Source organism: Daphnia carinata, chromosome 10 (genome assembly GCF_022539665.2).
Source record: "Daphnia carinata strain CSIRO-1 chromosome 10, CSIRO_AGI_Dcar_HiC_V3, whole genome shotgun sequence".
Taxonomy (NCBI): Eukaryota; Metazoa; Arthropoda; class Branchiopoda; order Diplostraca; family Daphniidae; genus Daphnia; species Daphnia carinata.
The window spans coordinates 6,529,327-6,544,716 of NC_081340.1; the positions used below are offsets into that span (position 1 = coordinate 6,529,327).

General features: G+C 41.7%; 3 protein-coding genes across 6 annotated transcripts in view; 1 reads left to right on the top strand and 2 right to left on the bottom strand.

Annotated features, from left to right (window-relative positions):
• LOC130701376 (large ribosomal subunit protein eL28-like) overlaps positions 1-15,390 on the bottom strand; it is a 53,272-nt gene that overhangs the window by 1,884 nt on the left and 35,998 nt on the right. The window lies entirely within an intron of this gene.
• LOC130701542 (uncharacterized) lies at positions 55-12,962 on the top strand. Of its 2 annotated transcripts, none has more exons than XM_057523524.2 (14): positions 55-373; positions 1,969-2,534; positions 8,960-9,304; positions 9,792-9,871; positions 9,957-10,069; positions 10,146-10,360; positions 10,465-10,573; positions 10,653-10,747; positions 10,849-10,912; positions 10,981-11,059; positions 11,120-11,272; positions 11,343-11,481; positions 11,557-11,785; positions 11,893-12,962. In XM_057523524.2, the coding sequence occupies exons 2-14, from the start codon at positions 2,500-2,502 to the stop codon at positions 12,076-12,078; spliced, it is 1,842 nt and encodes a 613-aa protein (XP_057379507.1). In that variant the 5' UTR covers positions 55-373; positions 1,969-2,499; the 3' UTR covers positions 12,079-12,962. The 2 variants fall into 2 exon arrangements, with proteins under 2 accessions (XP_057379507.1, XP_059353370.1); XM_059497387.1 differs by lacking the exon at positions 55-373 and adding an exon at positions 1,748-1,902.
• LOC130701518 (mucin-5AC-like) lies at positions 13,917-15,301 on the bottom strand. The gene is made up of 3 exons (XM_059497388.1): positions 15,148-15,301; positions 14,802-15,076; positions 13,917-14,711 (listed from the first exon to the last, which is right to left on the bottom strand). The coding sequence occupies exons 1-3, from the start codon at positions 15,205-15,207 to the stop codon at positions 14,090-14,092; spliced, it is 957 nt and encodes a 318-aa protein (XP_059353371.1). The 5' UTR covers positions 15,208-15,301; the 3' UTR covers positions 13,917-14,089.

Here is a 15,390-nt window from a genome sequence, read left to right on the forward strand (position 1 = left end):
CGCTGCTTGGTTATTGTTACTTACGACCGAACGAAGCAGCCGAAAAACACAAAGATTTTGTTCTTAGTTGCATTGAAAACGAACAGACGAATCACGACAGTCAACGTGAGTGTGTACGATAGTGTGTGCAATCCCATTGATAGTGTAAAGTCTCAGGCAGAGATCACATTGCTTCAAGAAATCAAAAGAAGGACAGAGCCAACAACACACAGTGGGGCCAGCAGCGTGATGGTGTTTCGGACAGCAAAGGACGTGCATATCAAGTCATTGTGGGCTTGACGTATGGCTTACAATTGTCGTAAAGTTTTCAACTAGACACCGATCTTGCCAGTGCTTTTCATTGGCGCCGAAAAGAAAACCATCTAAAGACCAGGTAATCACGTCCCTCTATTGTCCTTTTTCTTTATTTCGAATGTTTCATTTTCAAAGGCCCTCGAGGCTTTGCTGAAAAAGTCGCGATTCTTTTCTATGTGTCGTGTTCTCTTATAGAGTATGACCTCATCGGAAGGAGCTGTTGATTAGATAGACACAATATAAGCAACAAATTCCTTTTTGTGTGTGTGTGTGTGCGTGTGTGCATAATACTCGTAGTGGCATTTTAGTGATTTTCGTTCGGCATCTCCCAACCGAATAACTTCAAGCTCCACCCATACCGGCCCCGATCAAGCTAACATTTATATGTGTACAAAAAAAAAAAAAAAAAAGAATACGAGAAATACTTCGTCCCATTTTCAGTCTGTCGCTATCCTATCTATCTTGTCAGTTTTTTCCCCCCTCTTCAATTTTGTTTGATGTTTTGTTGCTCTATGATTCCATTGACTCGGTGGGAAAAGAAGTTTATCAGCTTTTTGCTAACTGGTTTCGTTTGTTCTTTTGTGACCTTTAGCAGTTCAACTAATTTCTTCTTCTTTCAAATTGGCATCTATTGTTTGGTCTTTCTCAAACGATTTTTTTTCTGTTTATCGTGTATTCACAAAGGTGTCGCTTGCAAGCACAATCAAATTGTGTATATCATGATTGTTGCAAGGTTATGTGCGCGTGATGACGTCAGTTTTATTTTGTTTCTTTCTATCCAATTGAATCGGTAAGACAGAACACATTCCTTTGGTTGTTGTGCTCCTTTTGTTGTTCGCACGCGTGTTTTTGTGATGATGATCGTGTGTCGACTTTTAATATTCAACTGACGACGTCGGTCACGTCACACGATCTGATTAGGTGCCCCGTCTCCTTTCAGTCTATCTCTTGTTTTCTTTTCGCTATTCAATGCGTGCGGATGATCTCTTATGGCGTTTTGTGTTTCAACCGGCTTCGTGAATTGCCCTCGAGGTCTTCAACGTCCTTGGCTAATTTTTGTTTTGTTTTTTTCTCTCGTTTTTGTTTATTCCTCTTCTTCTCCTCTATGTATTAAAGAAAAACAATCGATACATCACCACCAAGCACCGAAGGGGCCTTCATATTTTATGACGGCCAGCTTGCTGTGTCTGCACGATTTTATAGCCATACACCAAAGTTCTGTTTTGGCAAAATGAAGAGGCACACAAAGCATCAATTTTTGCCTTTTAAATTTTCGTTCCTTTTTGCTTAAACTCGAATCGGTTACGGGTTCCAGCCGCCGCTGGAGCAGCAGCGCACACTCAGGCTTGGCGTTTTTATATAAGAAAGAAAAGAACAAGAAAAGAGAGGTCTAAAAGTGGAGAGCGGGACCATTCCACCTTTCAGTTGGCAGTTTGGCGTCTGCCGTCCAACAGGTGCGGGTGCTTTCTCGCTCCCGGATTCATCTTTTTCTTCTTCTTCTTCTTTCCTTTTTTTAAACGCGAAAAAAAAATTCTGTTATTATTCGATCAATACCACGTGAGGCCAGTTTATTCCGTACCGTGTGGATTCCGATGATTGCAATCGAAAGTAAAAACAAAATTGAAGACAACGCATTTTGAATTTGTTCTGAAATATTTTCATTCTGATTTGCAGATTGAGCCAGGATTAGCTGGTGGTGGTGGTGGTGGTGGTGGTGGCGGCTGCTGTTGCTGGATTGTCGAGTGGTGCGGAGTAGCTGACCGCGCGAAAAGAAGAGCCCTGGCACCCAATCTGCGATCCAACGCCGTCGTCGTAGCCGCCGACGCTGCATCGTCTTCGCTGTCGTGTCCGCACGACACAACAGGCCATGGCCGTTCTGCCTCTTTGCTTCTGCGGCGATCCCGAAAACAACCACAACAACCTTCCAACCGCAACAACTCAACGTACGTCAAAGGATCGCCAAACAGTCGGCATCAGCGAAGCGTCGGATATTCGCCTTCATTTTGTTGTTCCGGCGCTGCTCTTCCGGCGGTTGTTGTCGGTCCCTGTGACGCTACTTGCCCGGCTACAGTTGCCATCGTCCTGCATCCGTCAGCTCTGCCCAAGCGACTTCAAAACGTGCTCGACGATAAGAAGCGACTGACCGTCTCGCAGCGCCCAGCCGATTCGAACCGCCGCCGCCACCTCATCGCCGGACGGACGGCGATGTCCGACAACTTCATCTACGGAGATATCACAAGGTAAATAAAGTCCGCATTTTATTTTATTTTTATTTTTTTAGCTCGTCTTTTTTTTTTTTTTTTTCGGTACGTTATTCATTTCCTTTGTTTTGTTTCTTTCCTTCAATTTCTCTTCGCTCTATTCCACATTATCTACGTTGCCTCGCTGCTCTTATCTCACGTGATCTCACTCGCCATTGGTCGGACGTGACGTCTTGTAGCCTCTCTTATAAAAACACACACCCCACCCCAAATTTTTTTTTAAAAATAGAAGCCGACGTCATTGTACTCTTTTCTCTCTCGTGTGTGTGTGTAGAAGGGGGCCGCGGCCACGTCTCTCTTTTTCTCATTTTGACTTTACGAGACGAAGGGGGCCCGTGAACGCTCCTGTTCTATCAATAGCTCAAGCCAAGCTTGAAAAACACACACACACACGGGAAGAAGAAGAAAACAAAAAATGGAATTTTTTGAAACAAAAAGAGAAGCGGAAGAATACGAACAAGTCTTGCGGGAGGGAATTCTTTAAAAAAAAAAAAAAAAAGAGGCCAATGATCCTGGATTTACTAATGACACAAATGGCCGAGATCTGTCTGTGTTTTACTGTGATTCTTGCAATGTCACGAGACGTTTGACAAGAATCCGTCGACACAATCAGGATGCCCGTCACGACGGCATTAGAACGTGATCTGCCAACTCAGTTCGTAGATGGTAACATTCGCGTTAAGTACCATCGTCTCTCTCTTTTTTTTTTTGCACGCATCTGTTGCGAATGCGGAGGATTGGGTACGTAAAAGACGTATGATGAAGTAGTTTAGTTTTTTCTTACGGTCTGCGTGTGGCATTGCCCCGGTTTTTTAATGTATTCCATGTAGGTTGCGCGTACTGTTGGAGATGACATCACACTGTTGATGTCACACTATATGGGAAAGAAATGGCCGTGCCAAATTTGATTTTTTTTTTTGCCTAGTGCAGAACAGAACGGACAGTTTCTGATGTAATCGCACCTTGTTTTTCTTTTTTTTTTTCCCTCTCTTGTGTATTTGAATAACTGCGTACACGAGCGAGCACTCGCGCGCGCGCGTAGTTTGAAGGCAAAAAAAGAGAAAGAGGCAGACGGAATAGTTTTCTTTCCCTAGCAACAAGAAGAGTCTTCCTTTTCTTTTTTCGTAAAAAAAAGGGGCTCGGCAGTAGTCAACACGAAAATGAAAAAAAAAAAAAATAATAAAATGTCCCAGTCTTATCCCATTTGAAGCCTCAAATTTGGACAAGACACACAATGTCTTGTTGTTCTTCTTGGTCGTCGTTATGATGTTTGTAAATGTCGGCGGACGATGAAATGATCATCAGGATGGGTTAAGGGCCCATCCGGCCATGGGGGTGGGGACGAGTTTGCGGGCATTTCAAATAAAATGTGCGTACGGTTTGGTTTCGGTTAGGAAACACGCTCGTTCACGAAGCGAAAGAGGAGAGTAAAAAAGAAAGAATGAATAAGAGTCGCCCGTCCAGCCCAAAAAGCCAAAGCGCCCCGTCGGCACACACACACACACACAGAGCCGCGTAGTTGAGCCGCTCACGTCATCGACATACTTAGATCCTCGGTTTTCTTTTTGAATATTTTTTGTTTTTATTTTAACTAGATTTTCTGGGCGCGCGCGCGCGCTCCTCATGTTGAACGTTCAATTTGATTTCCTGCCGGGAAAAAATTTCATTTTTTTTTTTTGTGAAAAATAATATGAAAAATAGTAGCGCCTTTTTTGAACGTCCTTCCTTGTGTAGACTCTAAAAATATCTTGAATTCGTCATTTCATTTTATTTTTATATCTTTTTTTTTCTCATCATTTTGGGTGGAAGATTTTGATAGCCGTGTTTTGATTTTTTGGCGGATAAAAGGAAAGGGATTCTAAAAAATGCGAATTAGATTGATGTAATGCACAAAAGTTGTTGTCATCGTCCCATTTCAAAGTCTTTTGGTGGTCGCGTTTTCGTCGACAGAAAAGGGAAAAGTGTGAAAAACAAATTGAGTCTTTTTTCAGTTCCTTGTTTGGACGCACTTGACGTGCGTAAAGAACTATTGGAATTGAACGTTTCCCTAATCGTTGTGGCTTTAAAAAAAAAAAAAAACGAAAATTATTTTTTTATTTTTTTCTGGGGAGTCCTTGGTGGTAGGGCAAAGAGAAGAGAAAAGGAATATGTAAGCGATCGGTGCCAAGGTTGTCCGCAGACTGTTGAGCCTTTGGAGGTCGTCGTCACGCTACGATTCGTCTGTCGTAGTAGACGAGGAAAATTCGAATGATTATTTTCACATCATCGACTTGTTTGATGGACGCAGGGAGAATCTTCGACATAACGACCATGGGCGTTTTCATTTCTGATCTGAATTCATTGATTTTTCTTGTCACGATTCATTTTTTTTTTTTTATTTTGATTTTCCTTGAAAATTAACCCGCCCTATCAGCTCACCACATGTGTATGATGAGCTTTTAATGGTTAGTCGAAAATTTCGAGACGATGATGATGTCATCCGTCGTGAGAGAGCTGCTGGCGTGTTAAGCATTTGATGGCTACTTACTAATTTTCGATTGGCGAAGGAGGAACTCGACCCTCATCACGTTCCAATCGTGCAATTGTTTTTTTTACTCGATTCATTCTCGGCAAAAAAGATTTTCATTTTGTGGGACAAGGTCGACGCTGCCCATCTATTTTTTTTTTTTTTTTCGAAAAGATTTACGAGGCAAAATGATTCACGTTCGAGAACGTCGTGTTTGCGTGTCAATTGCTCTTCAAAAAAAAAATAGAATCTGGAAAAGATTGACGTCATCTTTTGTTTACTCAAAAGGACGAGAGGACATAGTGGAAACAGGGAGAGGCACAACACGTAACCGAAAAGAAAACATGATGACCTAATCGCTTCAAACATTCTGTTGTATTTCTTTTTCTATTTTTTTTTTTTATTGTCTTCGGTGGCTATCACCGAATCTTCCGCCGGATCAAATTGGTCGCCTTAAAAGGTCATCGTGTTTTTTTTTTTTGTTGTTGTAGCTCTGCGTGATGATAATGATCCACTGACAATAATTCTTGTTGGCCTATCGTCGTCATCGTTGATGGGCGTTGGCCGTCACTACCACGACTCCTTAAATAGAAATTACTAAACAAAAACTCGCACAGCATAAAATGTATCTCTTCTCAGGATTGGCTCTCCTTCGTTGTAGTCAATCATCTTCCGTCATCCCCCCCTTTTTTTTTCTCTTAAAAATAATCTTTGCCCTTATTTGTAAATGACGTCATTTCACAAAAAAAGACGGGAGCATTTACAACATGTCAAAATGTTTAAGAGCATAAAGCGAGGAGAGTTTGACAGTTTTTAAGAACTGCCCTGTCCCGGCCCAGAAAACTCGCATCCGTCACTTGTCATTTTCAATCACGAATACGAGTTCCAGCAATTTTTTTGTTTTTTGGCAAAGGCTTTTTTTAAAAAGAGAAGAACGCGTCGTTCGTTAACTCTGTCATCGACGTCCGGGATGCCATTGGCCATTCAGCGCGTGCAAAAATGTTCGCTACACACACAGACACACCTCGGCTATAGTATATAGACAGAGTCATATAATAAGAAAGATGATCTCGCTCGAAAAAGAATGGGTTGCGACATTGGAACTGGGTCAACTTTGGATGCGACATGTTTACGATTTTTGTTTTTGTTTTTCTAAAATTTATTGTGGGATATTACGACCCGTTGCATACGAGAGATAACGAGATGTACGTGTAGTTTGTCTCGTGTGAATCGGGTGATGACGTCGTCGGCTATAATTCTCGTTTAGCCACTGCGTGTTCGTTTCGTTAACGATATAGCCACTAATAAAGAAAAGGGGGTTAAAGAAAAATGCGAAATTTTGGTTTTATAGGATCTTGTGCAACGTGTTTTTTTTTTATGTTTGTTTACGAAACAAGGCAAAATTTTTAATAACGAAATCTTGCGTGTTCGTAATTTTTGACCGCAAACGCGGTCGCTTCTTAGTTTGTTAAAGCTTAAAAAAAATGGAACTCACAATACGTTGCGTAATCATTCCGGTCCGTTTTGAAATGACGAAGGAAAAGAAAATAGTAAAAGTCATTGGACGCAACGTTGTCTTGCGTCACGCCGACTCCCCTACACAACAGCGTACGATCGTGATTCGTGATGGATTGCGTAGGATTTATGCACATATTGAATACGTGTCCCCCCCCCCTATTTTTTGATCCTATCGCGATCGCTGGATTAGCTAATGCTCTCAAAAATCGCAAAAGAATTGTTGAAGTGGCCAATTGTCATGTTTGAATAGCATTAAAAAACGCTTTAATGGATGAATTTTATTCTGCTATCTTATCTCTCTGATTTCAAACGGGCCGTGTTGCGTGATCGCGGACACGCATTCTCTTTAATGCGGTTGCAATAACCGTCACAAATTTCGTGTTTGAATGAAATATTGAGCAGAACATGAATCACTTGATATTATCACGCGCGTTGGTGGTGACTGGTCTTACCAGCCACCTGGAGTCATTACCAAATTTTTTTTTTCTTTTTTGTTTTGGAACAAGAATTCCGTTGGCTAATCACGGCCCAATATTTCTTCACTCCCGACCCATAGATTCGTTGCTATCGCCTAAAAATGTTCCACTACCTTTGAAAAAACAGGTGCTCATATTTTTCAAAACTGGCTGACATCATCGTCCCGAATGAGAGTTGACGCTGTTTTGTTGAAAGAATTTTTTCTTGTCCTATTTCACAAGATGATTGCTTTCAATCGGACATTTAAACACATCTGGACCTTGATAGCCTACTGTTTTTTTTTTTTTTTGTTTTGTTTTTTTTTAACCAGGAAGAAAATTGTACGGCGGGGCGTTGTGAACGATTTCAATCACGTTCCCTCCCCCCTTCTAGAAAGAAAAAAATGGTCGGTAGAAAGAGAGAGAGAATTTGGGTGGAGTGCACAATGTTGAAAAGATGAAGTCAGACTGCAGCTGCTCGCCTTGTATACACAAAAAGTCGACGGGTGTAAACCAAAAACAACAATCAACGAATCACAAGGGGAAGAAAAAAAGGAATCATTTCGAATGTATTTTGTTGTTGTTGTCTGTTAAATTCAAAGGTATGCCAGTTGTACACAAATGATGACGCCATCGTATTTCTTGTTGTTGATCGCCTCTAACTCACCTTTTTTTCCGAGAGAGATACTTGCTCCACCTGCTGGCTAGTTGAAATTTTCAAATCCCGCGGTACTACGTCACGCGAAGCCAATGGCCTTGTGCGTTCAAGTGCCGATTGTCCAGAGTCTCCGTTTTCTTTTTATTTCCTTCGTGTGCGTACTTCTCTTTCTGCACCCCTCCAGGCTTTTGCGATGACTTCAGCGGTGAGTCAAATGATCATAAACAAAACAAAAAAAAATAAATAAATAAAAGAATTTTTAAAAGAATCCCGCACGATGCCGTCATCGGTGCGAGGGACCTCCATTTTCCGAGTTGCCTTTCAAATAAATGAAGACGACGGGTTCCGGAAAAAAAGGAAAAAAAAAAAAAAAAAACGACACACGTCGAAGTGCGCGCATCTTAAAACACAATTCGATATGGTCTAGTCGTAGAATAGCCAAAGACATTGATCGATTGATTGAGTTTGGTTGCCTCTTTTTTTCTGCACGAATCATCGACGAGTGTTCCCCATGCTCAGGGAGGCCTTACATGGATGAGAGTGAGAGGATGTTTGCATTCAAAATGTACCGCCAATTTATGCACGTACATCTAAAATGGTGCGTCTTTTCGCTTATTGCCGATTGTGACATAGAATACACGGTGTGGGCGGGCGATTTGAACGCTGCCTCGGGACACCAACCCTAATCTGTCATGGGTCGCCTTTTTTTTTGTGGTCGTTAGCCTACGGTTTTTTGGGAAACCGTACACAGGAAAGTTAGATCATCAGTTTTTTAAAGAGGGTAGTACCTACTCCGACATAGGCTGAGGTCATCATTTTTTTTTTAGGGGCTGATGGCGAGCGATAACTTGTTTCTATTTTTTTTCGATGGTGTGTCGTTGTGGTTCACCTGTTGTCTAATGGATGGGCTGGGAAGCGCTCATTCTCTATCCTCCCCACGTCAAGTATTTACGCCTCACTCTCTATTTTTTTTTTTGTGTGTGTGTGTGTGTGAGCGCGTTTGCCTATTTTTTTTTTTTCCTTGTGGTTGTTTAGTATTCATCTGCTCTCTCACCTGTCTTGTTTGTTGTTGGTGTAGTAGTTGCCTCATTTTCTCTTTTTCAATTTTCATTATTTCCTTTTTTCTCCCGTCGCCGATTACGAACCACCACCTACCGGTATTTGAGTAAATTCGTGCTCAGTTCAGTTTTGGCAGCCGTTCGTTCACCACCACCTCGTCGATTTCCTTATATTTTTTAATTTTCATTAATTATCTGGCGATCTGTAGAGAATTGTACGAGATATGGTGCCGCGTGGTGCCCAACGGCAGCGCTGTTGTTGCTGAAACCCAACGGCTGCAATCGCTCTTCCACCAGGCCAGCGTCTACCCGTCACAGTCGCAGATCCTCGAGATGATCCACTGCGCCAGAGAGCGCGAATTGCAGTTACAACAACAACAACAACAACAACAAGAGGAAGCCGTCGTCATGCCTGCGGCTTCGACATCCACCTCACTCGGATGCGGATCGAAGGATCCGCCGCAAACGGACGGCAACCGACAGCCACGCAATTTCTTGACGTTCGGCGAATTTTGCCTGTTTGCTCACGAATTGCGCAAGTCCTACGAACGAGAGTAAGCAATTCAAATTTTTTTTTTTTTTTTTTTCATTAGAAATTTTTGTTTTACCTGTACGGGTGATGAGATGTGGCAGAGCTATGCACTCATTAATTCGTGTTGCCAAGGGCGTTTTGAGAGCCATCAACCCTTTTTCGTCCTATTCATTATTTATGACGTACAGTATATATAGAGGCAGACAGGGACACACTGCGCAATGTATTTATGGCCCACTAACATAATAGTATAGTAGATGAATATTATTTTTTGTTTTTGAGTTGATGGTATCGCGAGTTGTTCTAACAGAAAACCGGTCGATGGCGCCATAAGCCTCCTCCTCTATTATGACTTTTCAGAGAGAGAGAGAGAGACTGTATAATAGGAGCAGTAGTAACAATCACTTTTTCTTTTTATTTATTTGAGTTTTGAATTTTTTGGTCGGCTATTTTTTTTTTTTTTTTAAATGATTTCGTTTTTTTTTTTTTTTCGGGTGACTCACGTGCAGGATACCTCGACCGACGCAGTTGTCGAAAGTGGTCGACATCAAGAGCAACGACAAGAAGATGTGCGACCGCAAGATCTCAAGTCGGTTTCTTTCATTCCACTATATATATATATATTTTTTTTTTTCATATGGAATTTTAAATGAATCGTTTTTTTTAAAATGCAGAATCTGCCGCCAAATATCAGGTGTTCCTGGGCGGCTCGTGCAATCCAACCACCTGGAGGCAAGACATTGCTATTCCTCTACTCAAAACGTGGGGTCTCACCTACTTCAATCCAGTACGATCGCATTTCTAAACATTTATCCCTCCGCAGAAAAAGAAAACATTTAAAAACAATATTTTATGACTAGCAGCAAGTACCGCAATGGGGACCGGAATTGATTGAGAAAGAACACCAAGCGAAACAAACGGCTGACGTCCTGTTTTTCGTGATCGATAAACAAACACGAAGCGTGGCTACGATCGTCGAAGCCGCTTATTACACGGCAGCGCAAAAGACGTTTATTCTCGTCATTCACGCACTGGACGGGCCCGGCCAGCTCATCCAGGGAGAACCCATTACAGAACGGTACACCGTGTTTTGTTTTGTTTTTTTTCAAGGAAAATTCATTTGGAGTTTATTCACATTTGAAAATTGAATTTCTAATATTTTCTCTTTCTGTTCTTAAAAAGGGAATATGAGGACTTGGCTACCGGTCAGCTCGTCTTACAGGATATGGTCGAACGGCTGGGCATACCCGTTTTCAACAACATCAGATCGGCGCTAGATTGCACGGCCAAGGTTTTTCCCCTTTTTTTTTGGTTAAATATTTCGATTACTGCAAAAATATAAAAATGATTTTATGTTTAATTATCACCAGATATTAAAAGAACGCATCACTGTCCAAGAACTAGGACTCAACGATGGAATTAGCCCGTTGAAAAATCCTCATTACCCCATAGGCGACAAGTTGATGTAAGACTTCCATTGTCGAAGCCATTCGAAAAAAACATGTTCCATGATGCTATTTTTTGTTGTTTTCTTTTCAACTAATGCCATCGGGCGTTGTTATACAGTAAACTGCGCGATGCGTTCAACGCGCTGGACACGAGCAATTCGGGTGAAATCAGCATGGCAGACGTAAGATCCCCTTTTTTTATCATTTGAGCTTCGACTGTCATTGAACTACATTTTTCTATTTGTTCCAGGTCTGCATGGCTTTTCGAATACTCACCAACAGAGATCTCTCGGTGGATGATTTGAAGAATATAGTGGCCAGCAGTAACGGTACAAAAGCTGTCATTGTGGGGAATAATAATTTTATTTAATCAATAATTTTTCTTGTAGAACAAGCATCGGTTTCCTTTGATCAGTTCTGCTGTATCTTGACCGAGTTTCGTAATTTGCCTGCCGATAACCAAAGACGTCTGTGGGACGTGCTGGTCGGCAAGGCCGCAGCCTTGCTCTACTCGGTGGTCTCGCCCGTCTCGCGAATTCTCTGTAAGGCGATCCCCCTCCCCCATTGTTGGGTGTGTGCATGACTCTTTGACTTTTGACCGATTTGACACAGGCCGTCCGAGTCCGAAAGGAGTGGCTAGATGTGACAGCTCCTCGCCAGAGGTGACAGTAGGTGGAGCCAGAGATATCTATTTGGGAGGATCTTGCGGGTCCACCATCTGGCGTGAACAGACGGCCATCCCGCTACTCAAGTAACCGAATAACATTTTTTTTTTTAAAGATAAATGGTAAGGTATTTATTTCCCCCCTTTGTTTTCTTTTTACAGGAAGAGCGGATTGACATACTTTAATCCGCAGACGTGTGGATGGAGTCGACGGTTTATTCCGATCGAAGCGGCGGCCATGGACGCCAGCCGGGTCTTATTGTTTGTTGTCTCGCGAGAAACACGTTCGCTTTCGTCGATGGCCTTGGCCGCCCATTACATTGGACTCGGTTGCAATGTGGTCCTGTGCATTCAACGCTTACCCGACAATGCGGAAATCAACGAGGATCGGGTTAGTTTATGAATACCGAGAAAACTCATATGACACATTTTTTGTCCCGTCTCATGCGGAACAAGTGACTCACGTTGTCCTTCCTCTTTGTTTTTGCTTTGCGATAGCTCTCGTCTTGCGCCATCAAGGACTATAATCGCGGTCGCAATTACCTTTCCGATTTGGCCAATCGAGAAGGAATCCCCGTCTTTGAGGAGGTCAAAGAAGCGGTAGAATGTGCCATCCAGCGCTGCCACCAACAGCTGATCCTCTTACAAAATCAGCAAACTCAAACGCAGCAGCAACAACGATAAAAAAACAAAAAACTGTCGGCTACTTTTTTTTTTTCTCCTTTCCTCCCATTTCGATTTAATGATTTTTTTTAAATCCCTTCTCCCCATTTTTTTTTTTTTTGGTACAAGGATAGACGAGGAATGTGTGTACGTGATTTCGCCGCAGCAAAACTTACCAGTCGGGAGCAGCTTTTTTTTTTTTTTTCGATGTTTACTTTTCTTTTTGCCGGAAGTGAAATGAACACAAGGTAAAGTGAAACGAAACGTGTGTGCGTGTGTGTAATGCCTCTTTTTTTTTTTCAATCCACACGTGGATCCCCAAAACCAGGAAGATGATATTATCTTGCGCCGGTGTGTGTGTGTGTTTGTGTCCTCTTTGTGGCCGTGCCTTTCAATTGATTAAAAAAACAGGACGATATGTTTAATCGCGAACTCAATCTCTTTCATTGTTTGTGTGTCTACGTTGACGGCCAGCTATTCATTTCTCCGGAGACGGAGGACAATTGTACTACCCCCAACTCGATCCGTTTGTTCTTCATCGATTTCATTTTCAGCTGCTAATCCATTTATCTGATTTCCGCTATATATGTGTGTCTATGTAATCCCTGGAGCTCTCAGGTGTAATCAACGCTGCCTTTTGTTGCTTGACAATTTATTCATTATCTTGGTTTGTTTTCGATTTCGTCTGGAATAACTCTGGCTAAGCCGTGTGTGTTCTTTTTTTTTTTTCGAGAGGGGGATACGTTCCCAAATGATTGTGTTTATTTTTGGTAGCGTTTGGCTAACGATTCGTGTACATAATGCGTTTTGAATCGTGGTGCCATGCGGCAGCAAACCATCAAACGCATCCCATCACATAATTATTTTTGTTTTCTTACTTAAAAAAAAAAAATGTTTTATTTTGACCTAATCACTTTCATTTATACAGTCTCTACCATCATTTTGTTTTTCTTGTCTGTTGATGTCGGTGCTGAAGGCAAGTATTTTTGTTATTGCACGGTTCAATTGTTTGTGGCATTTGCCTCGTGCGAGACATTTATTAGAGCGAGAAAAGAAACATTTTTCTTATTCTTGGGAGGCAGTTACAAGTACAACGGTGGCGGCTTAAATAAGCGTCTGTGAAAAAAAAAAAAACAATCGAAACTGCAAAAAAAAAAAATATGGAAAATAATTCTGTGACTTTTGTTTCCTCAATGTCAATTTTTTGTTAGTCTAGAATTTTATTTCAAAACAAAATACTTAACACGTACATTTAAAAAATCAGAAACAGTGAAATTTTTTTTTTGAAAAATGGCAATCGAAATTTCTTACGCTTTGCGTCAATAGGGAACAACCCGATTGCATCTTAACCGGTTGATGTATACATATTATATATATAATTATTATTTTATCGTGAGCATCTTGTATCTTATTTTGATTTTCGCCAACTTTTTTTTCCCATGTTAATTCTTTTTAGAACTTGTAAACTGGTTTCAATAGACTACACCCACTCATTTTGTTAACAAAAGTTTTTCGCCTATTCGTCTTCTCTATTTATTCTGCCCTTTTTGCAATCGAGATTTCTTTAATGTCGTCTAAAAACCTTCTGAAAAATTACTGATTGAGAGATTTTTTCTAAAGCAATGCCCTCCAGATAGATGTCGTAAAAGTCATGATTTATTCAACGGTCACAAGGTGCAATTAAAACTAGTTTTAAGTATTCGGGCATTACGTTTTCGAGAATTGCCTTCATTAGAATAATGATTCTCGTTTTTATTCGTTTCTTCCTTATTCGAATGCCAAGTGAGACTGTTGAAACAGTGCACATCACAAGAAAAAAAGGTTGTGAAAAACCCAACCTGTCATTGGAACAAGGTAAATTTTGAAAAGAGTTTCTTTTGTTTTATTTCAGTTTTTCACGCGAATCCATTTAGAGAAAAGAATATTTAATCGATACGAAGAAGAAAAGCTAGCGTCAACTCGAAAAGGAAAAATAAATTTAGGTAGTGAAAGTCGTCAAGGCGAAAATAATTTTGCTTCTTTTGAAATACATTTAACCGTGCACTGGCATTGGTCCAGTGGTGACCGGCTGTGGCTTCATCGTCATTGGTACACGGACCCTGGACGGCGCCACAGGAGAAAGTCCTGGCTGTTTGGTTACCGTTTTCGGTTTAGTGGTTGTACGTGATGCAGTGGTTGTACGTGATGCAGTGGTTGCCGGGCCAATGGTCGTACCCTGACGAGCTTTACGTGTTACTGGCGTTGGGACTCTGGTAGGGAATCTGCTTCCAAATACTGGGGTCTTTGGAGTCGTAGGTATTTTCATAGTGGCATTAGCTTGTCGTTTTTCTCTTCTGATTGTTGTTGCAGCAGTAACGATCATTGGCATCGGCGAAGTTGTCATAACTGCAGCTGTAGTTTTGTTGACATTCATTTGGTTAACAATGTGAGTAGACATGTCTTTCGGGATAGTAGTTGGGGCTGTAGTCGTCATCTCTGGGGTAAGTTTAGCTGGTTTTTCAGTAGAATTGATTACATCTGCAACAGTTGCCATTGCAACTGGAGTAGTGACTGATGTTTTGTTGACTTCTTCGTGGATAACATTGCCTGGTTTTTCAGTTGTATTTTGGAAAACCACAACAGGCTTCATCGAGGTGACTGTCATCGGGGTGGAGGTAATCGTCTCAGCCATAGTTGCTTGTGTGGTTGAATTCATGCGTTCGACAACAACAGGCTTCATCGAGGTGGCTGTCATCGGAGTGGAGGTAATGTTCTCTGCCACAGTTGCTTGCGTGGTTGTGTTCGTGTGTTCGACGACAACAATAATCGGCCTCTCGGTGGAACGAGCAACACCAGTAGCAGAGTGTCCAGCCTCAGCAGAAGGTGCAGTCTCATTGGAGTGTTTGGCTGTCGTGGTGGCTTCAACATGAACTGTGTTCGCCACAACCGAATGCTTGACTGTTGTGGAAACATCTTCGTCGTCGATTTCGTGACTGTTGTCAGCTCCATGATTTGCACCATGGTCTTCTGACATGCATCCCTGTAAGTACAGCATTGGTTTTGGAGTTACAAACAACTTAAAAATATCTTATCTGGCATTCTATTCTGTACCTCTGCAGAGCTGGTGATGGCGGCCATTAAGGCCAAGGTAAAGAACAGAAGGTACTTCATGATGTTCGAGAGATGCTGGGATGATTGACTGTGGCATCGATACGTGATTATATATAGCTTGGAAATGATGGGAGGAGTTTTGATGTCGTACCAGTCGGAGAAGTTGTCCAGCTAATTAGGAATTCCGTTAACATATTGAAAGTAACGTACCGGATGTTGAGGGGATTACGTGTGTTTTTCAAA

Excerpts from the sequence above, each read along its gene's own strand:
- LOC130701542 (XM_057523524.2), top strand. The coding sequence starts at position 2,500 with ATGTCCGACAACTTCATCTACGGAGATATCACAAG. Across the intron at positions 9,305-9,791 it reads CGCAAGTCCTACGAACGAGA|GATACCTCGACCGACGCAGT; the intron begins GTAAGCAATTCA and ends ACTCACGTGCAG. Across the intron at positions 11,273-11,342 it reads GCCCGTCTCGCGAATTCTCT|GCCGTCCGAGTCCGAAAGGA; the intron begins GTAAGGCGATCC and ends GATTTGACACAG.
- LOC130701518 (XM_059497388.1), bottom strand. The coding sequence starts at position 15,207 with ATGAAGTACCTTCTGTTCTTTACCTTGGCCTTAATGGCCGCCATCACC. Across the intron at positions 15,077-15,147 it reads CCATCACCAGCTCTGCAGAG|GGATGCATGTCAGAAGACCA; the intron begins GTACAGAATAGA and ends CTGTACTTACAG. Across the intron at positions 14,712-14,801 it reads ACTGTGGCAGAGAACATTAC|CTCCACCCCGATGACAGTCA; the intron begins CTCCACTCCGAT and ends TGAGACGATTAC.